General features: G+C 53.6%; 2 protein-coding genes across 8 annotated transcripts in view; one reads left to right on the top strand and one right to left on the bottom strand.

Annotated features, from left to right (window-relative positions):
* AUP1 (AUP1 lipid droplet regulating VLDL assembly factor) overlaps nucleotides 1–20,694 on the top strand; it is a 30,776-nt gene extending 10,082 nt beyond the window's left edge. For 3 of the 6 annotated variants that reach the window (XM_078852655.1, XM_078852656.1, XM_078852658.1), the window contains exons 6-12: nucleotides 1,730–1,803; nucleotides 3,010–3,076; nucleotides 4,938–5,043; nucleotides 5,418–5,573; nucleotides 5,787–5,950; nucleotides 6,387–6,475; nucleotides 20,235–20,694. In XM_078852655.1, the coding sequence (XP_078708781.1) occupies nucleotides 1,730–1,803; nucleotides 3,010–3,076; nucleotides 4,938–5,043; nucleotides 5,418–5,573; nucleotides 5,787–5,950; nucleotides 6,387–6,475; nucleotides 20,235–20,283 (705 nt within the window). In that variant the 3' untranslated portion in view covers nucleotides 20,284–20,694. Of the gene's footprint in view, nucleotides 1–1,729; nucleotides 1,804–3,009; nucleotides 3,077–4,937; nucleotides 5,044–5,417; nucleotides 5,574–5,786; nucleotides 5,951–6,386; nucleotides 6,480–7,815; nucleotides 10,809–20,234 lie in introns of those variants that run through there. The other 3 variants (XM_073343155.2, XM_073343156.2, XM_078852657.1) reach the window with 3 other exon arrangements.
* A 2,282-nt stretch (nucleotides 20,695–22,976) lies between these two features.
* Nucleotides 22,977–25,285, bottom strand: part of LOC140911001 (dedicator of cytokinesis protein 2) — a 353,749-nt gene continuing 351,440 nt past the window's right edge. The window contains exons 52-53 of one of the 2 annotated variants that reach the window (XM_078852647.1): nucleotides 24,593–24,726; nucleotides 22,977–24,454 (exon numbers count right to left, since the gene is read on the bottom strand). In XM_078852647.1, the coding sequence (XP_078708773.1) occupies nucleotides 24,374–24,454; nucleotides 24,593–24,726 (215 nt within the window). In that variant the 3' untranslated portion in view covers nucleotides 22,977–24,373. The remainder of the gene's footprint in view (nucleotides 24,455–24,592; nucleotides 24,727–25,285) is intronic. The other variant, XM_078852648.1, reaches the window with a different exon arrangement.

Here is a 25,285-nt window from a genome sequence, read left to right as displayed (position 1 = left end):
CCTATCCCTGCCCTCCGGCGTATCTACCACTCCTCCCAGTTTAGTATCATCCGCATATTTGCTGAGAGTGCAATCCACACCATCCTCCAGATCATTTATGAAGATATTGAACAAAACCGGCCCCAGGACCGACCCCTGGGGCACTCCACTTGATACCGGCTGCCAACTAGACATGGAGCCATTGATCACTACCCGTTGAGCCCGACAATCTAGCCAACTTTCTACCCACCTTATAGTGCATTCATCCAGCCCATACTTCCTTAACTTGCTGACAAGAATACTGTGGGAGACCGGGTGTCAAAAGCTTTGCTAAAGTCAAGATACAATACATCCACTGCTTTCCCTTCATCCACAGAACCAGTAATCTCATCATAGAAGGCGATTAGATTAGTCAGGCATGACCTTCCCTTGGTGAATCCATGCTGACTGTTCCTGATCACTTTCCTCTCATGTAAGTGCTTCAGGATTGATTCTTTGAGGACCTGCTCCATGATTTTTCCGGAGACTGAAGTGAGGCTTACTGGCCTGTAGTTCCCAGGATCATCCTCCTTCCCTTTTTTAAAGATTGGCACGACATTAGCCTTTTTCCAGTCATCCGGGACTTCCCCCGTTCGCCACGAGTTTTCAAAGATAATGGCCAATGGCTCTGCAATCACAGCCGCCAGTTCCTTTAGCACTCTTGGATGCAACTCATCCGGCCCCATGGACTTGTGCACGTCCAGTTTTTCTAAATAGTCCCTAACCACCTCTTTCTCCACAGAGGGCTGGCCATCTATTCCCCATGTTGTGATGCCCAGCACAGCAGTCTGGGAGCTGACCTTGTTCGTGAAGACAGAGGCAAAAAAAGCATTGAGTACATTAGCTTTTTCCACATCCTCTGTCACTAGGTTGCCTCCCTCATTCATTAAGGGGCCCACACTTTCCTTGGCTTTCTTCTTGTTGCCAACATACCTGAAGAAACCCTTCTTGTTACTCTTAACATCTCTCGCTAGCTGCAGCTCCAGGTGCGATTTGGCCCTCCTAATTTCATTCGTACATGCCCAAGCAATATTTTTATACTCTTCCCTGGTCATATGTCCAACCTTCCACTTCTTGTAAGCTTCTTTTTTATGCTTAAGATCTGCTAGGTTTTCAATCTCTCAGTGAAATCAGTTTAAGAAATAAAAATAGGTTGTATGGGAATTCAGACTTATTTTTCTCACAAGGTCTTGACAGGTCTGGAAAATCTTCAGGTTTTGTCTGGTCCAGGTGCTCCTTAGCTATGAATTGTCTGTGTAATAGGCATCCTAGTGCCCAAAACAGATCCAAGCTAGGTCGCCGAGTCCAACATGCTTCCTTACTATGATTCTGGCCAAGAGAGTAGGGCCTTCCTGTGAGTCCAGAAAATTGTTCATGGTCCATAGGCCTGAAGCAATTACCAGTCTTTCATCTGAGAGCATGTTCTCCTTCTCAGTTACAGGGGGCCGGGGGGGACACCTGTCTGCTCTGATGTAGGAGGGGGGCGAGTCCTGGAGCTATGTAATCAGTTGGTGCTAGTCGTCTGTAGGTCTCCCTGTCTCAGTCCCTCTTAGTTCTGCCTGGTGAGAAAGCATCCTGCCTGGATTTGCCTCAGAGCAGGTCTTTGCTGTGCTCCTCTTCCTTCCTTTGGGCATGTCCATGGCTGCCCCTGTCTCGCTGGCTGTGTGCGGCTCTGTCCCCAGCCGTAGTCTCACTGTGCTCTCTTCTCCAGAGTGTGGCCGACTCCTCCTGGATCACAGAGCTGTTCTGGACCTTCTTTGTTCCCTTCACAGTTTATCAAGTAAGGTACTATCTCTCGCTCTCCTTTGAGGAGGGGGGTGGGGCAGGGTCCTGCTGTGTTTACCTCACTCAGCTCTGCCGAGAGACCCTGCTGTATCCACTCCTGCCACTGCCAGTGTCAGTGCTGCTGGCCCTGGGCCTTGGTCCTAGGCTGTTCAGCCGGGTGCCGAGGGCCAGCTTGTCTGCTCTCCAGGTTCCTGATGTGGGAGGAGCCTCTTTCTGGGCTCCTGGTTCCTGAGTGGGGTTTGTCCCCTGTCAGAGGGAGAGGGATCCAGTACTGGTGAGGGGTGCCTTGGTCTCCCCGGGCCCTTTTCCCCACCTTTCTCTGCTGTATTTCCCTTGTCAGCTCCTGCCTCCTCTGCGCTTCCGTGGTTCCCTGCAGCTGGCTCAGCCTTTCCCTCAAGTCGATCCCTCTCCCTGCTGGGAGGCTTCTCCTGACCCTCCCCTTCTTCCCTCGTTTGAGCAATGCAGGCTGGGCCCCTCTCCCTGTGAATCCCAGGGCTTAAGCCATTCTCCTTCCACCCTCGGCTGGCAGAGTGGCTCAGCATGTCTGTATTACAGCGTGCAGCTCAGTTTGGGGTATCGGTGAGCAAAATCTCCCCAGCTGCTTGCCAGAGCGCAGCGTCTTGAGGGCACAGTCCCTGAACAGGGCCACTTGCTGGGCTCTTCTCCTATGTCCCCTTCTCCCTCATTGTGGCAGTGCGAGCTAAAGAGGAGGAGAGCCGGATCTGTGGGGGATCTCTCCTTCCCTAGTCTGAGGAAAGGGCCTCTGTTGAGTCCCTCCCAGAAGGGAGCCTGGGGACAGGCTGTGTCCTTTTCCCCCAGGCTGTGATGCACATAGTAGTTTTCCTGCCCACACCTTGTGTCTGACCCAGGTGCCTCTGCATTCTTGCTGCCCTCACTGGGGCAGCAGCTCCTCCCAGTCTGGGTCTGGGAACCACATTAACAGGCCACTGACACCCCTTTTCCGAACCCTTAACGCAGAGACTAAATTGAATGGGCCCAATTCCTCCCCTGATAGTGCCCCGCCCCCCCCCCCCCGCCCACTTCCCTCTTCTGCCACACCTCTTGTTCACATTGCTACCCCCGGGGCGTGATCCTGTTGCTGGGCATGGGGAGCTCGGTTTCACAGTGGACTCAGGGAAGGGCCCTGGTGCCCAGGCTCTCAGCCATGCCAGGAGCAGTCAGCCCAGTGCCTTTGTCTCCCATCAGGTGGATGCCGCCTGTCTTCAGACAAGCTGATGAGCTGAATGAGGAGTTTGCGCTCCGAGTTCAAGAGGTAGGAGGGGCCTGGGGGAGGGAGAGCTGGGGCTGCTGCATTTGCAGGGCGTCCTAGAGGAGGGTTGGGACTGGATCAGTGGATGTGAGCCGTGCCTGTTTTGGGGACAGAGAGCATCTTCAGGGAGGGGCCAGGGTGTGTCTGGATGGAGTGGGTATCTCTGGGCCCATATTTGTTACCCCCCAATTTGCCATATCCTTCCATGGCCTGCTATTTATTTGCCCCTCCACAGCTCAAGGGGGAGCTAACTTCAGTGGCCAGGGCAGGCTGGCTAATGGGAATGAGGATATAGAAATGGAATTTACCACAGCCGAGGGGAAAGCAAAGCTCAGAGCTTAGTGTGCTGACGCTGGGGAAGACCAGGTCATCTCCATCCCAGAGCACGGAGAGAGCTGGCAGGTGACACTGCTATGGTGGTAGCAAGGATTTCTAATAATCTGTCAAATGCAGGGTGGTGCTGTCTGGCACCAATAGCCAACAAAGTGCCAGTATTTGTTTGTGGCGATCTCCCTGTTACCCGCGCGCTCTAGGACACCCTACCTTTACCCTTCCGTGGGCTCAAGGCATAACCCAGTTAATTTAGGCACCTCTCCCTTTCCCAGTTCCTACAGCTCTGGGTGAAAGGCACCTACCCTTTCCCATTTCCTAGGGCTCGGCATAGTCTTCTGTAGGTTTGCAGGCCTTTTACCAGCGAAAGCTCCTTACACAATAATACAGTAATATCCTTAAACTCTATTTATTAACAGTTACCAAAAGAGAATACACGTTATAAGCATACAATGCTTGCCACTCTCAATAAGGCAGGCAAATTTTTCCTGGTTGCCAGTCAGGATCAGGTTGTCCAGGGCAGTGGTTCTCAACCAGGGGTACGTGTACCCTTGGGGGTACACAGGTCTTCCAGGGGATACATCAACTCTTCTAGATATGTGCCTTGTTTTACAACAGGCTTCCATAAAAGCACTAGCGAAGTCAATACAAACTAAAATTTCATACAGAAAAAATGAGAGAGTCAGCAATTTTTCAATAATAGTGTGCTGTGACACTTTTTTGTATTTTAATGTCTGATTTTGTAGGCAAGTAGTTAAGTTAGGTGAAACTTGGGGGGTACGCAAGACAAATGCAACTCCTGAGAGGGGTACAGTAGTCTGGAAAGCTTGAGAACTACTGGTCCAGGGATGCCAGCTTCTGCACAGTATAGTTGGTAGGGTCTTGAGGTCTGGCACCTCTGATCTTGGGCTGTATCTGAATTAGGTTCCAAAGAATTTCCTTTTGGACCCCAGTTAGTTAAACTTGAGTCCTGGTTAGCGATACCTTAACCAATCATTTTAAACTAAAGTACTACAAAATAATTTTTTGACCAATCCTAACATATTGAGAAACAATTGTTTAACCAATCGTACCCCATCACCTTAGTTGATTTAAATCTTGCAAAATTAGTCACGAGACAGACAGAAACAATCAAAGAACCAGACAGAGTCCCTACAGATAAACAGTAGAGAAGTGGGGACCATAAAGGCATAACAATAAAGAAGTAGGGATTTCGCTATCACAACTGTTGATAAGTGATTCCTTGTCAGACAGAATGCAAAACAAATTTTTTTTTTAAAACATCTTAAGATCTGTTTCTTTATCTGGTGGTGATGGACAGGACAGGAGCGCTGCCTTCTTAACTGCCCCAAAATTCATTGTTTTAATGTAATTTAGATGGAATGGGAGCATGTGACTTTCTGCTTTTTAGCTCCTGTCCTAATGTGGCTGCAGAAAATGGCCTCAGACTTTACACCTGGGAACGTACCAATCCCCGGATCTTGTTTCCCTGGGTGTGTGACTCTGCTGACTCTCCCCTGTGTGTTTTCTGTAGCTCTTGGCTGTGGAACTGGGTGTGATTTCTACGCGACTCACTGCAGCGGATAAAGCCGAGCATATGAAGAGGCTGAGACACACCCCGCCTCACCACCTTGCCCCAGGTGTGTGTCTGCCCTCCTTGCTGTGGAGCACGTGCCTGGGCTCTGGCAGAGCCACTGTGCTTCCCACTTTCTCCCTTGGTAGCTGCCCCAGTTCTGCTGTTAAAGCTTCACACCTGGGGGAGGGAAAAGGACATGGTCCTCCAGTGCCAGCCCCCGCCCTGGGGAAGCAGGAGGCACTCCTGGGAAAGGGTGTTACCCCAGCCTGCCTGCTCCAGACTGGGATAAGGGCAGACCTGGTGAGAGGGGGGGTCCCCTCATTGAGGCTGTAGGAGCTAGAGACGCCAGTGGGTCATCTCTCCCCTGGCCAGCCTAGCTTGGGGCCCTGCACTCTCCTCTTGGCTGCCCATTAATACCCTCTGTTCTTACTCCTGCAGCCTCAAGCCAGTCCTTGGTTGCCAGGCCCAGGGCATCTCCCAGCCTGGCTGGTGTCGGGCCTCTTGCTGACGAGGATGTGCGGATCACGGAGATGGCCCAGCGGGTCAAGGAAGTGCTCCCACATGTGTCTCTGGGAACCATCAGGAGAGACCTGGGTAAGCGTGTACCTGGGACCTTCGTGCAGACCTTGTGGGGCAGAGGCTGGTTGCTGCCCTTCGTATCCTTCTGTCACAGAGCTCCCCAGCACCCGGCGTGAAGGCCTGGGGACTGCTGTGCTGTGGGGCTTGTTGGGACATGGAGAACCCCTGCACAGGTATCTTAGCTTCAGCAGCAGCTCCCCTTCTAACTGAGCCCCTGTGTCCCCACAGCCCAGACCAACTGCGTGGACACTACCATCGCCAACCTCCTGGAGGGCCGGGTGCCCCTCCTCCCTGAGGACAAGGAGCCGGAGACCGGCCTGCTTGCTCCGTCTACGTCCCAGACTTCAGCGGCTTCCAGCCCTCAGTGCCCTGCAGCTTCATCCTCCTCCAAGGTGCCTGCTGGCGGGACATCGAGAGGGGGACCGGGGAGGCTGAATCCGCTGGCCACAGGCCCTCTCAGGGCTGCGCGGGGGCCTGCCCCCAAGAGCTGGTGGCTGGGGTTCGAGAGAGCTGGGATTGCTGAGAAAGCAGACAAGTCAGGGCCAGGAACAGGGCTGATGGGCTGCCTCTCCCTCGCTAGACCAAACTCATGGCCTGAGTGTGTGGAGAGCTGGGCACTGTGGGCTGGTTTGGCTGTGGTCACCCAAGCTCCAGCCTGTGATACTAATGGGACTGGAGTCTTCTGCAGCCTCTAGCACAGACTCTCTTAGTGAGAGGTGCGGGCACTGAGGTCAGGATAAGGTGGGTGGGGACGGGCGGGCGCTGGGCTACTTGGCAACTTGCCTGGCCATGCAGTGTGGCTGCTCCCTGAATGCTCTCTTCCCCCAGCCGTCTATGAAGCTCTTTGCGAAGTCCCCTGTGGAGAGGCATTTGTCCCTGCAGGAGCGGAAACATGTGCTGTATGCCTATGCCAGGAGGTGAGTCCCTTCTGTGTCTCAGGACCCCTGCCTCTGCCGTGGTCACAGCAAGGGTGGTTGGCATTTCCGGGGCTGTATCTGTATGCTGTGCCCTGCTCTGGGCAAGGGTGCTGATGCCCAGCTGAACTCTGCCTCCCAGCACGGGACGGTGGGTAGTGGCACAGAGCTGTGCACAAAGCAGGCAGGGAAACGTGGCTGGATTTGGCTCCTTTTCCAGCATGTGACCCTCTCGTGGTTCTGGGGCAGCTCTCCCCAGTTTGTTACCACCCCGGAGCCATGGGTCGTCTCCCTGGGCTGGACATAAGGTTAGAATCATAGAATATCAGGGTTGGAAGGGACCTCAGGAGGTCATCTATTCCAACTCCCTGCTCAAAGCAGGACCAATCCCCAATTTTTGCCCCAGATCCCTAAATGGCCCCCTCAAGGATTGAACTCCCAACCCTGGGTTTAGCAGGCCAGTGCTCAAACCACTAAGCTATCCATCCCCCCCTGCTGTCCACTCCCTGCTATATTCAATCAGTAAATTAAAGGATAGGCATATAATTAATGCCAGTCCATGTGGTTTTATGGCAAATGGGGCTTGTCAAGCCTGATTTAATTCTTTGGGATGACGAGTGTGGTTGATAAAGGTAACTGCACCTGTAATGTGCCTAGACTTTAAGGCATTTGACTTAGTACTGCACAACATTCTCATGAGAAAATTAGCACCCAGTGTGTGGCAAAATGGGCTAATGAGGTCCTGGGGAATACAAACCTGGGGAGCCCTGAGTATGCATAGGAGTAGAGTGGGGATTCTCCTGTCCATGCGGCATTGGTGCAGCCAGTGCGGAAACACAGCCCCAGCTCTGTGGCAACGTTTTAAACAAGGGTGTTGGAAAACTGGAGACGATACGGAAAGGAGCCAGGGTAACGGTTGGCGGGTGGAGAAAATGCCTGGCAGCCAGAGACTTACAAGCTCATTCTGCTTCGCTCAGTGAAAAGGAGACAGGGAGGTGACTTGATTTCACTGGGAGAAGATCCTGGGGACTAAAGGCTCTTTAATCTAGCCAAGAGAGGTAGAACAAGACCCACACTGGAAGTCAAAGCCAGACCTATTCCAATTAGAATTAGGGCCCGTGCGGGTGATTAACAGTTGGAACAAACTCCTGGGGCAGTGGTGGATTCTCCATCTCTCAGGGATGAGAGAAAGCAGGTGCAGATAGAGCTGAGGGATGAGGCTTTCCCTGTGGAGAATTTGACTCATTGGTACAACGGGGCTTCTCCAGTTCTTTCAGAGCATGTATCCGAGCACTTTCCTCAGAGCGCACCCAGAGCTAATGACCATGTTGTTTTGCTTGCAGAGCTAGAGTGCAGTGTGACCTGGGCTGACATGAACCTCTGCCTTCTGTCCCCTGGGAGTACTGGCGTTACAACACCAGGCTCGTGGGGGAAGCGGAGGGATTCCACATAGGCAGGCCAAAGAGCCCAAGGTTTTAAGGAGGATTGCCGTGGGAGCCAAACCTTTGGGTACATCTGGGTCTGCCTTTCTGGAACATGCACTTCAGCCCGCACTAGTTCTTCAGTGTGTGTCAGCATGGAGCCTGTTGTGGTTGAGCATGGTCCTCACGCACACCGGACCGGAGGCTTTTCGGATTAGCTGTGTCTGCCCCAGCTGGCATGAGCCCTCTGCTGCCTCGCTTTCCCATACGATGCATGAAAGGTGGGGCAGCCATGACCCTCAGTTCCCTCTTACCGCCCATGGCACTGACATGGAACCTGTAGTTCTCAGCTCAAGCTAAACTTTATTAAAATTTCCAAAATCCTCAATCACTTCTGATCGACTGTTTGTCAGCCATGAATCGATCCCACCATTGGGACTGAATTCCAGTGGTCAGACCAGACCATACAGGCTCCTTATAGTGGACTCTGCCCTGTGGGCTTCCAGCCTTGTCCATCCTGCACTGGACTCGTTTCCCTGAAGGACGGACGCAGTGTGTGCCTCTTACCTGAGGGAATTGAGTATTCACTGTGCTTGGCCTTCTCTGCCAGACTGTGTGAGCTATGAGCCAGTCTACGTGTGAGGTGGAGCAGTCCCTGAAGGTCTTGTCAGAGCCCTAGGAAACAAGTTCCAGCAGCAGCAGCAAGGCATCTTGGGCAGACGCAGGCAGTGCCGCAGGGAGCACTGAGAACCCAGCGCTGAGGAAGGATCTGTCCAGGCACAGGCATTGAGGCCAGCCTCAGTGTCCATGTTGAAGCTGGCGCCGGCATCTCTGGGGTCAAAGTCAGGGAGCAAGAGGGACTGCTCTGAGCAGCGAGGCAGAAATGAAGAAGGAGCTGGGTGTCCTCCCATAAGGATAGACTGCAAAGCCTCCAAGCCCCATGCGAGATCAAGGGCTAGGGAGATGGAGGTTCTGCCAGCACAGAGCCTGGCTCTGGAGAAGCACCTGAGCCACCCAGAGGGTCCTGTGGCATGTTGTTTTGGCCCTGTGGGGTGCTGGGGGCCCACCGTGGCCAGCATCAAGAAGCCAGTCTCCACCATTGAGGAAAAGGAAGAGATCTCTCTCCCTCCCTCCCCCCAGCAGGCCATTGACACTTGAATACCAGGAACAGCCAACTCCAGGGACAGGGCAGCGTGACACCCCATCTCAGCACTGAAGATCTCTCCCGTTATCACCAGTGTTGTCAGCACTGGTTCCGGCACTGGATGACTTTAAATTGTTCCGGGAGCTCCTTGTGAGTGTTGCTGAGACCCTTGGCAGGTTGGAGAAATCTCACAAGCTGTTTGAGCCCCTCTTGGCTTCTGGTCCAGCAGGATCACCTTCCCAGCCAACAGGAGGGACTGCTGGACCCAGCTAATGGGCTGTGGCTGGCGTCTGCTACAGGGAAGCTAATGGTGAAGTGAGTTGAGACGAAGTTCCAGGTACCGGCCTCTATGGGATTTGAGTTCTCGTACACTCAGTTGACCCAGCCTCCTTTGTCGTATTGCTAGGCAAGAGAAGTTGAGGTTGAGCTGAAGCACAAGGACTCCAGATGTCTCGCCCTGCTTGGGAAGAAGTCATACTCCAGCTTTGCTGCAGCTGCGCGTGGCTAACTGTCAGGCCCTGATGGCGAAGTACAACTTCCTGACATGGGACAGAGCAGAACTCAAGGATGTAAACCAGCTGGTGGTGATTCTTCTGACACCATGGCCAGGTCATTGGGCACCACAGTGACCATAGACAGTGCACCGCGGCTCCAGGCTGTGATTGAGGATGTACCCTGTGAAGACTCCAGGCTGCTGAGCGAGCAGGGGGCCAGCCCTCTTCATTCACTGAAGGACTCAAAAGCCACCTTGTACTCTCTGAGGACTTGCACCCCTCCATTCAACAGGCTGTAGCATCCCCAGCCTCAGCAGCACACACTGTCTTGCCACCCCATACAGTCGGAATGTCATGCCAAGTAGCTCCCAAGTTACAACATGGGCATCAACCTTCCTTTTCCTTGACAGTGCATCTGCTCCTTCACACGTCAACGGATCAACAAGACAGTCGAGAGCTGCACTGAACCCGCTCTAGAGAACACAACCTTCAGAAGCCACCTAGCCGCATTCCACCTGGCATCATCTGCCATCACATCAGATAAATGGATGTTACAGATCTTTGCCTGGGGCCACCCCATCCCACTTCCATGAGAGCTTGCTACAAGCGGAACAAGCCTTGTTGCTACATCTAGAAGCCATGGCAGAGGTCCAACAAAGATTGGGAGAAGATGCTTCTGCTCCTGGTATTTCCTCACTCCAAAGAAGAGAGGTTGTCTTCCAATCCTGGACCTGAGGACGCTGACTGAACACGTACCCATCCTGACCCTGAGACAGTGTAACACCTGCCTCCATCATCTCTCTCCAAGCTCAAGACTGGTTCATAGCTCTTGATTTGCAGGGTGTATACCCAGCCCACAGGAAATACCTCAGATTCACAATGGGGCCTGACCGTTATCAGTGCAGGGTTCTGACCTTCAGACTCTCTGGTGTTGAGTGTGAGCCAAAGGCCTTGCTGTAGCGGCATCATGTTTAAGAAGACAGGGAATCCATTTCTGTCCATACCTGGACAACTGGCTGGTCATGGGCAGATCCCAGCAGGAGACTGGAACAGCCTTACAATACAACCTTTCCCTGTTTCATAGATTCATAGATATTTAGGTCAGAAGGGACCATTATGATCATCTAGTCTGACCTCCTGCACAATGCAGGCCACAGAATTTCACCCACCACTCCTAAAAAAGACCTCACACCTATATCTGTGCTATTGAAGTCCTCAAATTGTAGTTTGAAGACCTCAAGGAGCAGAGAATCCTCCAGCAAGTGACCCGTGCCCCATGCTACAGAGGAAGGCGAAAAACCTCCAGGGCCTTCCAATCTGCCCTGGAGGAAAATTCCTTCCCGACCCCAAATATGGCGATCAGCTAAACCCTGAGCATATGGGCAAGATTCATCAGCCAGATACTACAGAAAATTCTTTCCCGGGTAACTTGGATCTTACCCCATCTAAAAACCCATCACAGGCCATTGGGCCTATTTACCATGAATATTTAATTACCAAAACCATGTTATCCCATCATACCATCTCCTCCATAAACTTATCGAGTTTAATCTTAAAGCAAGATAGATCTTTTGCCCCCACTACTTCCCTCGGAAGGCTATTCCAAAACTTCACTCCTCTGATGGTTAGAAACCTTCGTCTAATTTCTAATCTAAATTTCCTAGTGGCCAGTTTATATCCATTTGTTCTTGTGTCCACATTGGTATTGAGTTTAAATAATTCCTCTCCCTCTCTGGTATTTATCCCTCTGATATATTTATAGAGAGCAATCATATCTCCCCTCAACCTTCTTTTAGTTAGGCTAAACAAGCCAAGCTCCCTGAGTCTCCTTTCATAAGACAAGTTTTCCATTCCTCGGATCATCCTCGTAGCCCTTCTCTGTACCTGTTCCAGTTTGAATTCATCCTTCTTAAACATGGGAGACCAGAACTGCACACAGTATTCCAGGTGAGGTCTCACCAGTGCCTTATATAACGGTACTAAAACCTCCTTATCCCTACTGGAAATACCTCTCCTGATGCATCCCAAGACGACATTAGCTTTTTTCACAGCCATATCACATTGGCAGCTCATAGTCAACCTATGATCAACCAATACTCCAAGGTCCTTTTCCTCCTCCGTTACTTCTAGTTGATGCGTCCCTAGCTTATAACTAAAATTCTTGTTATTAATCCCTAAATGCATGACCTTACACTTCTCACTATTAAATTTCATCCTATTCCTATTACTCCAGTTTACAAGGTCATCCAGATCCTCCTGTAGGGTATCCCTGTCCTTCTCTAAATTAGCAATACCTCCCAGCTTTGTATCATCTGCAAACTTTATTAGCACACTCCCACTTTTTGTGCCCAGGTCAGTAATAAAAAGATTAAATAAGATTGGTCCCAAAACTGATCCTTGAGGAACTCCACTGGTAACCTCCCTCCAACTTGACAGTTCACCTTTCAGTAGGACCCGTTGTAGTCTCCCCTTTAACCAATTCCCTATCCACCTTTCAATTTTCCTATTGATGCCCATCTTATCCAATTTAACTAATAATTCCCCATGTGGCACAGTATCAAACGCCTTACTAAAATCTAAATAAATTAGATCCACTGCGTTTCCTTTATCTAAAAAATCTGTTACTCTCTCAAAGAAGGAAATCAGGTTGGTTTGGCACGATCTACCTTTTGTAAAACCATGTTGTATTTTGTCCCATTTACCATTAACTTCAATGTCCTTAACTACCTTCTCCTTCAAAATTTTTTCCAAGACCTTGCATACTACAGATGTCAAACTAACAGGCCTATAATTACTTGGATCACTTTTTTTCCCTTTCTTAAAAATAGGAACTATGTTAGCAATTCTCCAATCATATGGTACAACCCCTGAATTTACAGATTCATTAAAAATTCTTGCTAATGGGCTTGCAATTTCGTGTGCCAATTCTTTTAATATTCTTGGATGAAGATTATCTGGGCCCCCCGATTTAGCCCCATTAAGCTGTTTGAGTTTCGCTTCTACCTCAGATATGGTGATGTCTACCTCCATATCCTCATTCCCATTTATCATGCTACCATTATCCCTAAGATCCTCTTTAGTCTTATTAAAGACTGAGGCAAAGTATTTGTTTAGATATTGGGCCATGCCTAGATTATCCTTGACCTCCACTCTCTCAGCTAGGACTCCTTGTCTCACCCTGTCGCAGACAATAGAGTTCACAGGAGCTCCTACTGATTCTGGATCAGCCCGGGCCTACCTGCTGGAGGATGGATTCTACTTTTTTCAGTCAGAAGTAAATGATCTACGGGCAAGACCGACAGTGCATGTGGGTCTGGGACTCTCAGGCCGCATGCCAACACGCGCATACGTGATGCCACTTGCCAGACTCCACCTATGGTCATCACAGGTGTGACTGAGGTCCATGTATTCCCCATCCAGACATCAGGAACGAGTGGGTATAGTTTCTCAGAGTCCTGGGGGAGCTCGCCTGGCGGCTAGACCTGGGGAGCGTGAGAAAAGGGGTGGCGTTCTCTGGCTACTCCCTGACAACTCTTATCATGGACACGTCAGGGACAGGCTGCAGTGCTCACAGATGCAAGGCACATGGTCTCACAATGACCTAAACCTACCTGTGACTGTCCTGGAGCTGAGGGTCTATATAGCGTTCCTGCTTGTTCTGCCGAACTCCACCATGCAAATCCTGACAGCACATCTGGGCAGTGATCGATCAACGTGGGCCGACCCCACTGGCTGTCCGTTCCAGGAGTCAGCAGCGACCTGGCTGACTTTCTGAGCAGACCAGGGGGGCCAACCACGAGTGGTCACTGCAGAAGTCCATCCTAGACTCCCACCATACACTTCTTGGCCACAGAGCACAACAGCAAGGGTCTGAACTTCTGCTCCAGGAAAGGCCTGAGCCCAGGTTCCCTGCTGGATGCCTTTCTCCTCTGATGCAAGATCAGACAGGACACAGCTATAGTCATCCCGATAGCCCCTTACTGGCCAAAAGAGTTTTGGCTCTGACCTGTTACAGGTGTCCGGGGTGCCCTCCTCCTCTTCCCCCAATACTCCTCCCGGCTTGTATCAGTATAATAGCTCAGAACCAAGATCAGAGATGCACTGAGAGGGCCTGGATGCCTGCTGGCTGAGCCCTACTGAACTTGCAGTCGCTGCTAGGATATTTTTATGCAAAGCAAGAAACCTTCCACCAGGAAAGCTTATTCCTCAAAATGGAAGAAATTCTCCAGATGGGCAACTCACTGTCGTGTTGACCAGGTGAAGCTCTTGGGCCAAATTCTTGTACTATATTCTGCTCCTGAAACATGAAGCGTTCATATTTAACTCTCACCTTGCTGCAATATCTGTGCATCACACCTTGGTACAGTTGTATTCTGACTTCTCCCACCCTATGGCATCAGAATTCCTCCAGGGGCCTTTTCCATGCTTGCCCTTCAGTCAGAGACCTGACTCCCTTGTGGGACCTGTTGTGATTATAGGGCCTAAAAACTTACCCTAATTATAAGCTCAGTTGTAAAAAAAAAAGTATGTGAAAGTTCCTAAGACATCACAATAACCTGTAACATTTTGCCTGGGAATTAACCATGGAAAGCAGATCAAGTTATTTTCAATAGAGAATATTATAAACAGGTGCAAGAAAACCAGACAGACTGAATTAGTCCAAACCAAAAAACAAGTCTTGCTGATGAGAATCAGGGACTGTGTGAGGTTGGACTCCATAAATCAGAAAATGTGGGTCTGGAAATTAATGGACCAAAGTTGGTGTGGCAGATATTAGGCCTGTTTGGTGGACAAAATAACGAGAGGATGAACTATGCCTCCTTCTTTACTCCTTTTTGGGGTTCTTAAAAAGAGACTGAAAAATCTCAGCAGCTCTCCCCTTGGCCCAGCATAGCTTGGCTCATTTTCCCCGAGCCCAAGACAGAGGGAGTAGAATCATAGAATATCAGGGTTGGAAGGGACCCCTGAAGGTCATCTAGTCCAACCCCCTGCTCGAAGCAGGACCAATTCCCAGTTAAATCATCCCAGCCAGGGCTTTGTCAAGCCTGACCTTAAAAACCTCTAAGGAAGGAGATTCTACCACCTCCCGAGGTAACACATTCCAGTGTTTCACCACCCTCTTAGTGAAAAAGTTTTTCCTAATATCCAATCTAAACCTCCCCCACTGCAACTTGAGACCATTACTCCTCGTTCTGTCATCTGCTACCATTGAGAACAGTCTAGAGCCATCCTCTTTGGAACCCCCTTTCAGGTAGTTGAAAGCAGCTATCAAATCCCCCCTCATTCTTCTCTTCTGCAGACTAAACAATCCCAGCTCCCTCAGCCTCTCCTCATAACTCATGTGTTCCAGACCCCTAATCATTTTTGTTGCTCTTCGCTGTACTCTCTCCAATTTATCCACATCCTTCTTGTAGTGTGGGGCCCAAAACTGGACACAGTACTCCAGATGAGGCCTCACCAATGTCGAATAGAGGGGAACGATCACGTCCCTCGATCTACTCGCTATGCCCCTACTTATACATCCCAAAATGCCATTGGCCTTCTTGGCAACAAGGGCACACTGCTGACTCATATCCAGCTTCTCGTCCACTGTCACCCCTAGGTCCTTTTCCGCAGAACTGCTGCCTAGCCATTCGGTCCCTAGTCTGTAGCGGTGCATTGGATTCTTCCATCCTAAGTGCAGGACCCTGCACTTGTCCTTATTGAACCTCATCAGATTTCTTTTGGCCCAATCCTCCAATTTGTCTAGGTCCTTCTGTATCCTATCCCTCCCCTCCAGCGTATCTACCACTCCTCCCAGTTTAGTATCATCCGCAAATTTGCTGAGAGTGCAATCCACACCATCCTCCAGATCATTTATGAAGATATTGAACAAAACCGGCCCCAGGACCGACCCGTGGGGCACTCCACTTGACACCGGCTGCCAACTAGACATGGAGCCATTGATCACTACCCGTTGAGCCCGACAATCTAGCCAGCTTTCTACCCACCTTATAGTGCATTCATCCAGCCCATACTTCCTTAACTTGCTGACAAGAATACTGTGGGAGACCGGGTGTCAAAAGCTTTGCTAAAGTCAAGAAACAATACATCCACTGCTTTCCCTTCATCCACAGAACCTGTAATCTCATCATAAAAGGCGATTAGATTAGTCAGGCATGACCTTCCTTGGTGAATCCATGCTGGCTGTTCCTGATCACTTTCCTCTCATGCAAGTGCTTCAGGATTGATTCTTTGAGGACCTGCTCCATGATTTTTCCAGGGACTGAGGTGAGGCTGACTGGCCTGTAGTTCCCAGGATCCTCCTTCTTCCCTTTTTTAAAGATTGGCTCTACATTAGCCTTTTTCCAGTCATCCGGGACTTCCCCGGTTCGCCACAAGTTTTCAAAGATAATGGCCAATGGCTCTGCAATCACAGCCGCCAATTCCTTCAGCACTCTCGGATGCAACTCGTCCGGCCCCATGGACTTGTGCACGTCCAGCTTTTCTAAATAGTCCCTAACCACCTCTATCTCCATAGAGGGCTGGCCATCTCTTCCCCATTTTGTGATGCCCAGCGCAGCAGTCTGGGAGCTGACCTTGTTAGTGAAGACAGAGGCAAAAAAAGCATTGAGTACATTAGCTTTTTCCACATCCTCCGTCACTAGGTTGCCTCCCTCATTCAGTAAGGGGCCCACACTGTCCTTGGCTTTCTTCTTGTTGCCAACATACCTGAAGAAACCCTTCTTGTTACTCTTGATATCTCTCTCTAGCTGCAGCTCCAGGTGCGATTTGGCCCTCCTGATATCATTCCTACATGCCCGAGCAATATTTTTATACTCTTCCCTGGTCATATGTCCAACCTTCCACTTCTTGTAAGCTTCTTTTTTATGTTTAAGATCCGCTAGGATTTCACCATTAAGCCAAGCTGGTCGCCTGCCATATTTACTATTCTTTCGACTCATCGGGATGGTTTGTCCCTGTAACCTCAACAGGGATTCCTTGAAATACAGCCAGCTCTCCTGGACTCCTTTCCCCTTCATGTTAGTCCCCCAGGGGATCCTGGCCATCCGTTCCCTGAGGGAGTCGAAGTCTGCTTTCCTGAAGTCCAGGGTCCGTATCCTGCTGCTTACCTTTCTTCCCTGCGTCAGGATCCTGAACTCAACCAACTCATGGTCACTGCCTCCCAGATTCCCATCCACTTTTGCTTCCCCCACTAATTCTACCCGGTTTGTGAGCAGCAGGTCAAGAAAAGCGCCCCCCCTAGTTGGCTCCTCTAGCACTTGCGCCAGGAAATTGTCCCCTACGCTTTCCAAAAACTTCCTGGATTGTCTATGCACCGCTGTATTGCTCTCCCAGCAGATATCAGGAAAATTAAAGTCACCCATGAGAATCAGGGCATGCGATCTAGTAGCTTCCGTGAGCTGCCGGAAGAAAGCCTCATCCACCTCATCCCCCTGGTCCGGTGGTCTATAGCAGACTCCCACCACTACATCACTCTTGTTGCTCACACTTCTAAACTTAATCCAGAGACACTCAGGTTTTTCTACAGTTTCGTACCGGAGCTCTGAGCAGTCATACTGCTCCCTTACATACAGTGCTACTCCCCCACCTTTTCTGCTCTGCCTGTCCTTCCTGAAGAGTTTATAACCATCCATGACAGTACTCCAGTCATGTGAGTTATCCCACCAAGTCTCTGTTATTCCAATCACGTCATAGTTCCTTGACATCACCAGGACCCCCAGTTCTCCCTGCTTGTTTCCAAGGCTTTGTGCATTTGTATATAAGCACTTGAGTAGACCAGACCAAAGGATTTTCCTTTCACGAGGAAGGCCATCAGGCCTTGCTCATAAGGCTGTGAGAGTGCTGAGAACCGTCACGACATCCAGTCCTCTGCCATTGGTGGGGCGTCCTCATTGCCAGCACTGCAGAGGCATGTAAGATCTTGTTCTTCGAGTGCTTGCTTGTGTCCATTCCACATTAGGGGTGTGTGCTCACCACATGCACCAGTGCCGGAAGTTTTTCCCTCAGCAGTGTCCGTAGGGGACTGGCTCTGGCGCCCTCTAGAGTGGCACCCGCATGGTGCTGTATAAGGGATGCCGCTGGCTCCCCCCACCCTCAGTTCCTTCTTGCTGCCAGTGATGGTGCACGGAACGTTCACTTCTCTTACTAGCGTTGCTTAGGCTTCGTTCGTACGAACTAGAGTTCTTGTAAAGTGAGTGTGCATAGTTAGTAGTTGTTAGCCCTTAGCTGTAGTTAGTTTTGCTAGTCCTGTTAGGGGCTTAGCCGGGGGATGGGGCATGCCCCGCTCCCCAGGCTTTAAGCCCTGCGATGGCTGCAAACAGCCCATGCCCGTGAGCGATCCGCATAGTACCTGTCTCAGGTGCCTTGGTGAAGGGCACGTAAGTGATAAGTGTTGAATCGGCAAGTCCTTTAAACCTAGGACTAAGAAAGACGGTGAGATCAGACTCCTGATGCTCCTGGTGCCGCCCACACCGGCCCGGCAGTGCCCAGACTCAGGGTAAGCCTGCCTTGGGACCTTTCCGCCCGCCCTCGCCCCAGGCAGGAACGTCGGGACCAGCCCTTCGCATCACTGAAACACTGTTACAGATCCCGGGAACGATTGGAGGACCGGAGCTGTGGGCCCTGCCAGCGATCCCCAAGATGGGTGTCACCGTATTCGGGGAGATCCTCCCAACACCCGGCCTGTGATCCCTCCAGGTCCCGCTCCTCGTCCCGGTACCGGTCTTGCAGCGTGAGGCGTGGATTGCCGCTCCCTTACGGATACTGCTGAGGGAAAAACTTCCGGAGCCAGTGCCTGGGGTGAGCGCACACCCCTAATATGGAATGGACATGAGGAACATATCTCAAAGAACACAGTTACAGAACAGGTAACTGTCTTTTCTGTCTCCCTTCCCCATGATTTCTATCCTTCTAGCCCCACGCTGTCAGCTTTTCATCAAATGCTGCATCAGCTGCACTGCATCAGCACAGGAGATGAGACAGCCCTGCCCCGGCGAAGGAGATGATGTCCCTGATCAGAAAGTGAACCAGGGGCCAAATGACCTGCCAGCCAAAGTGTCCGTGTCGAACCACCCAGCAGTGCAGTGTTCCAGAAGGTGAACCAAAGCTATATTTCCCCACCTGTCTATGCACCACCTTGTGCCTGTCTGTCAAAAACATGAGTGGTGACTGCCCTTCACACCTCAGGGCTTAGTGTAGTTAACCCTTTCCTTTGCCTTAAGGAGAGGTTGTTGGGGAAAACCAGACTGTTGTTTTGCCTCCAAGAGGCATGAGTATGTTTTGGTTTGGATAATCGCTCGGTTCCACTCTGTGCCGGTGCTTGTTTTCATTTCTTGTTCTTGTGTGTGATCAATACACATTCAGCTGTAGACCAAGTGCCTTTGGGTGTCTGTCAAGGAACCAGGTAAACCGGGAAACCTTTGTCAGTTTTAATGTTGGACAGAGAGGGTTTAGAACACCTTGAGATCAATACAGCAGACCTGAGTGTTGTGCTGAGCCCATGGAGCCTCCCCGGAGCCCCCACTGGAGTGCTCCCTCCACCACCTGACTACCAAGATGATCTGGCCATCGCCTCAGCTTGGAAGGTCAGCAAGAGCCAAGCCCTTCCACATCCTTCCATAGGGACATGGTGGTGCTGAAACTGTGCCCCAGGTTCCACCCTATGCTGGTCTCAGAATTCCACCTAACCCAGTCCGTTACTACCTGTTGTCTTCCTGGTGCTCCCAGCATGTGGACAGAAGCTGCATGCTTTGGACATTGCCAGAGTTGTGCTGTTACCCAGCAGCTCAGGCCTTTCAGGTTGCCTTGTTATGGCCGCATCACAGAGCATCTCCAAGTGGAACACACCATGCACAGACTCTTCCACCAGATGGCAAGGCACTCTCCATCAGGCTCGGGCAGCAGCTTCTGGACCGCTGCACTCTGAGAGCTGCAAGGCAGCTACCTGGAGTAACTCACGGACTTGGGTTAAACACTGTGCGCTTGCTAAGGCAGCCGGCCACAGGCCAAATTCCAGAGAGCAGAGCTGCCGTCTGTGTGACTGGCTCATTCGCATCAGGCAGGGAGGATGCTGGTTGCCAGCTACCCGCAGAGGGATCCACGCTGACACAGACCTGAAAAGCTGAGAGCGGTTACTTACCCCCCAGGAAGTGGTTCCTCATGACCCATTCCTGCTCTCGCCGTCCTCAGCCATCTGGGCTTTGGAGTGCGAGTGGGCATTAGGAGGGTCGTGGCCACATCTCGAGGAACCACAGTGCTGCAGGGTAAGTGCCTGGTCTCTGCGCTTTAGTCAGACGCAAGTGATGGGGCTCAGGGTGGGGTCATGGGGCATGTCCTCTACAGAAGGTTACAGCAGATGAGCCACCGGTCCCATCTAGCCTTCAGGGGGCCCAGAGTAGAGGGTGGAGGGGTCACCCTCAGCCATGGAGGCACTGCCCCCTCCCTCTGTTGCATGTTGCTGGGACTGGGTTATTCCCCCAAGCCGAGTTTGGTGGTTTCTGCCTGTGTCTGAACCCAGGTCCTCTGGGCTCTTGCCGGGGAGGCAGCTCCCCCCAATTCGATGTCATCTGAGTAGAACCCAGGAGTTCTGGCTTCCAGTTCTGATGTGAATAGTAGGCCACTCTAGCTGCCATCATTGGGGCGATCCACTCCCTCACCGCACCCCTCTGCTGCCTGACTAATGGACTCTTCCTGCCCCACAGGAGATACACAGAGAAATACGGGATGCCGCGGGGCGATGGGAGCCACTGAGGTGGCCCCTCACCCTCCTGCCTGTGGCGTGCACAGGGCTCGGGCCCATTGGGAGCGTGACCTCAGCATGGCCGTTTTGCATGATTCACAGCACTGCAGTGGGATCCCCTCCGAACCAGCACGCTTGAGATGCAGCGGGGCCTTCGCGGCGTGTGCCATCCCAGGCAGGCGGTGCTCAGCTGCCCATGGTGGAGCAGTAAGTGCCTGTGTATCCCCGCATCACACCCGACCTGCCTCCAGCTAGCCAGACAGGGCTGGAGAGCTGGAACCGGGATGCCCTGCACCCACCCCCATGTGGGACTGGACTCAACATCAGCCTGGCCCTGCCTTCTCCACTTGGGCTGTTGTGTTAAACTGGGAGAAGGGGGATTCTTCTCAGCTACAAAAAATAAATCTGACTCTTATTATGGGCAGGTTGGAGGGCTTGAGATCACTGGGGGGGCAGGGGGAAGGGAGGGGAGAGTGGCTCCTCTTCCAGGCCAAGCTTTAACCGATGGGGCCCAGTGTTCTGGGCCTGAAGCTGGCCGGGCCTGAGATGTGCCACAGGGCTGAGCACGGGGAGCTCCCTGGACCCCCCCCAGACAGCTGCGGGTGTCTTAGCACCGCCAGCTGCAGGCCCCAGTTATTTTGTAGTGTGTCTATCCATGTACTGAGTCCTCTGGCCTTCCCACCGTGGTGCCCGTACCACCTCAGCCGGGCTTGAGCTCATGCCTCAGCTTCCAGGCCTCTCACTCGGCGCTGTCAGATGGTCAGAGGTACCGGGGAGTGCTGGACAGCCTGGTTTGGGGGTGACTCCCAACAGCTGGAGAAAGTTTCCTGCAGGGCATGCTCTGGGGGGAATCTCCGCAGGCAGGGGACAGAAGCGATGCCCGAAGGAGAGCGCTCCCCTGTGCCTCCCTCATGTGCACCTTGGCGGGGGCGGGGGGCAGGTTCCATGCTCTTAAAACTCTGTGAAGAAAGGGGTCAGTCTGTTCTCTGCCTGGCACCTGAGCTCTGCCCTGCAGAGCAGCTCCTCCCCCAGCTGCTCAGGGGCTCTCAGACCCTCCTGGAGCAGGAGAGTGGGGGCTGGCGCATAGACACGTTACTGGAGCCTAACTCCATCCTCTGGGTGAAGTGAGTGGCCCGTCCCCTCCTCTTCCTGCAGCTGGCCATTGCGCTCCAAAGGCACCAGCTCCCCCCACTTTTGAATAATTGGCTGCAAATGAAAACTGGGGGCGAGTGACACTTGTTCCCTAAGCCTGCTGCTGCCCAAGCCCAGCTCTGCTGGCCTCTGGGAGGGCAGCTGCTTTGAATGGGATCCAGGGGGTTCTCCCACTGCAGGGCAGGGTCAGTGATCTCGGCTGCAAAGGGGCGCAGGCCCATCTTGGTGCTGGGGCACTGACTTTCCACTGTGGACAGGTGGTGCAGGGGGAGGTAATTTAGGGCTGTTAACCAGCAGTGGGCATAGTGCTAGGACAGAAAGGAGAAAGCCGTGCTCCACCTGAAGGCCTGCCCCCTGCACTGCCCTCGTGTGAGGGCTGGGCCTGATACCACACACGGAGCAGCGAGTGTCACACACGTAGCCCCCAGGGTCCCAGCCAGCTGTGGGGGGGAGTCTGCAAAGGCAATCCGGTTCTGAGAGGGGAGCCAGGACTCCTGGGTTCTGGGAACGGTGTGGGGTCTAGTAGTTAGAGCAGTGCGGGGAGGGCTGGGCCTTCCCCTCCTTGTGTCTCAGATGGTCTGACTGGGCCTCTGGGGGGACATCTGGCCATAGCAGGATTCTGGGTGTTTGCTGTAGTTTTGCCTGTGTTCACAGCCCCCAATGCCTCCAAATGGGAGGCTGCAAGAGCTGTATAGGGAATTGCTGGGCCTGGGTGTGGGAGCAGATCCCCCCTGGCGCTCTATGGCTACCCCCAGGAAGTCTGGACTCCAGCTGGCCTGAGCTCCTGGGGTGGTCCCTGGCCCACTTGCGCTTTGGGGACATGACAGCGAATCTTGTGCCCCTGCCCAGCTGGCCTCAGGGACGCCGTGCCTTTCTGAGCCAGGCATCGTTCCCAGGGCTGCTGGGCTTGGGCCCCCCACCCCCAAGCCCCTACCTCCAGGGTAGCACCCCACCCCCCTCCGCCTGCCTTGCCCTCTACAGCACACCCCTCCAATCACCCCTTCCCCTCCAGTGCACCCTTGCCCCCACGGCCTTTTAGTCCAGAGGTGGGCAAACTATGGCCTATGGGCCACATCTGGGCAACATCCGGCCCACGGGACTGTCCTGTTGCTGCCTGCCTGCCACTCTGAGCAGCATGGTAAGGGGGTGAGGGGAGGGAGGGGTTGGATAAGGGGCAGGAGGTCCTGGGGGGTAGGCAGGGGGGGTTGGATGGGGTGGAGGTTCAGAGTGGGGATGGTGGGCAGGAGACAGGGAGCAGGAGCGGTTGGCTAGGGGGTGGGTTCCCAGGACACGGCAATCAGGGGATAAGGATTTGGGGGGGGGAGTGGGGTTCTGAGGGGGCAGTCAGAGGTGGGAAGTGAGAGGGGGCAGGGCCAGGCTGTCTGGGGAGGCACAGCCTTCCCTACCTGGCCCTCCATACTGTTTTGCACCCTGATGTGGCCCCTCGGGCCAAAAAATTTACAACACCCCCTCCCCCTTTTAGTCTGTTTTGTTCTTAGGAATTTGCCCTCACTCTCCCCCGCCGCTAGCCTGAGGTCAGGGGCTGGGCATGGACGTGCAGAGGCGAGGGCTGGAGGCTTTAGTCTCTTTATTGGCAGGCATCCTATGGCCCCAAGAACACAAAACCCAGCAGTGCGGAGGGGATGCGCTGGGAAAGCAGCGGGGCCTGGCTAGCTTGGGGTGGGCGAGGAGCTGCTCTGAGGAACGTGGGCAGATCACAAATCCTGGGGCTGCCCCCACCCCGAGGGCGGCTAGGCTGGTGCGGCGCCCATGGTGGGGACACACAGGGTCGTCTGGCTTCCTCTCGTCATGCTGCAGCCTGGTGGGGGGGCCCGAGTGCAGCAGCAGCAGCCCGGCTCCTGCCACTGCCCCACTCTGGGGCCGGGGTCAGCAGCCGGCCCCCACGGTGCTGAACAGTCGCGGATGCTCACACCAAATGCCAGGCCTGTGGCCTAGGCCTCAGTGTTGAGTCCAATGCCAGGGGGGGCACCCTACAGTCAGGGGTGCAGGGGGCCTGCCGGGCCTAGGCGATGGGAAATGGCCTTAGATGACCTGAGCTGTGATTGCTGCAGAAGGGCCCCAGTGGCGATGCAGGCAGCTGACTGCATCGCAGCTCGAGGGGGGTCGCAACAGCCGGGAGCAGCTCTATTCCAGTGCTGCTCTGTGACCAGCCGGGGGTGGGGGGGCGTACAGGTGCTCAGGGGCCGTCCACCTCCAGCCCCACCCCAGGGGTCAGGACCTGTTCGAACTGTCCTGTAACAAGGGGCTGACTCACTGGGGATTGTTCTTGCCCAATGAAGGCACTAAGAGTCTATCAAACACTAACGGGGCTGCAACTGGGGGAGCAGAGCCCCCGTTCTCCCAGCCTCACAGCACACAGACAGGCTGTAGAATTAAATAGGGGCAATTCAAAGGAAATATTTTCCCCAGGCAGCATGGCATTCACCTGTGGCACTCACTGCCCCAGGATGGCTATGGGGCTGGGCCTTTACACAGAGAACGAGACTATCCAGAGCACAAATAGTTCGTGGGAAAAGGAGAGTCTGGGAAGAGAGCCAGAGCCCTGCTTCAGGGCTGCAGCTGCCCTCTAACTCCTGGGGCTGGGGCAGCCTGTCATGGGCAGATTTGCTGGCTGCAATGTTTCCTACACCTTCTTCAGAGGGAGCAGATGGGCCGCAGGCCTGCCCTAGGCTGGTGCCTCCTGTAAGAGGCAAGCTGAGCAATCTGGGGCTTCTGCAGCTCCAAGCACACAGGGACCGGGGGGGGGGCGTGTGTGGGATGCTCAGGCTGCCATAGGGAAGATGAATGAGCCTGGACCAGGGCTCAGCCAGTGCGTGCTGGGAGCAGGACAAGAGCATGGAGGGTACAGAGCGGTGGCAGCCAGACCAAGCAGCCAGCAAATGCCTTCATCAGCAAAGTCATCCTCCTGGTCATGGCCAGTGGGGCAGCTCAGGTCTGGGTCATGCGCTTGGATTTGGGGGGGGGTGGGGGCGGTGATTTCAGTCCTTTACTTCCATCCACTGTCAGCTGCTAAAACAAAAAGGAACAAGTGTTAGTGAGTGGCTCTGGGGGGCTGGGTCCCGCACCCCAGGTGGGTCTGGGGGGAGCTGGGCCCTGCCCTCCAACATGGCTCTGGGGAGATCCTACACCCCAGGCCCTGCCCAGTACCTTCCCACTGTTGGGCCCGGTGCTCTGGTCCATGAAGGTCTCGTACACGCTGGTGCTGATTTTGCGGGGCAGCGGGGGGGCCTTGCTGGCGCTCTTCACCTGCCCTGCGAAGCCCCGGGGGGGCCCTGCCGCCCCTGCACACAGAGAGGAGGGGACAGGCTGAGCCCTTCCTGGCCATGCGCAGCTGGAGCAAAGCGGCGCTACCCCGTGCCCTTGTGGTGCCAGCTCCATGGCTGGGCATGTGGGGGCCGTGAAGGAGTCAGCAGCCCCCACGGGGGCCGGGCCGGGCAGGGACCAGCCGCTCCCCGTACGGCCTCTGGGTTTCGGACTGTCTGGCCACACGGCTCCTGTCCTCGGTTCGTGTTGGCCCCGCAGGTAGGAGAGCAGCACAGGGCACTGGGCCGGCGCCCATGCCCGGCCTGTCCTCCCCTTCCCCCCAGCCTGAAGGCATAAAATAGGCCCTCAGGCCCTTTGCCCGGGCCAAATCCCAGAGTTAAAGGGGGGCAGGGGAGGGCGGGGCGAGGGCTCCACGTGGCCAGGGCACGCTCAAGACCCCCAGGCCCTGTATGGCGAGTGACCGGCCAGTGTCCTTGTGGGCCCCAGCCGCTCCCTCAGTGCTGGAGCTGCAGCTGGCGGGAGGTCGCAGGCCAGCTGTTCCCCAGCGGGCAGCCCTGCCAGGAGCCCCAGCTACAG

Source organism: Lepidochelys kempii, chromosome 4 (genome assembly GCF_965140285.1).
Source record: "Lepidochelys kempii isolate rLepKem1 chromosome 4, rLepKem1.hap1, whole genome shotgun sequence".
Lineage (NCBI taxonomy): Eukaryota > Metazoa > Chordata > Testudines > Cheloniidae > Lepidochelys > Lepidochelys kempii.
The sequence above is the reverse complement of the archived record's forward strand: the minus strand, read 5'-3'. Positions and strand labels throughout refer to the sequence as shown.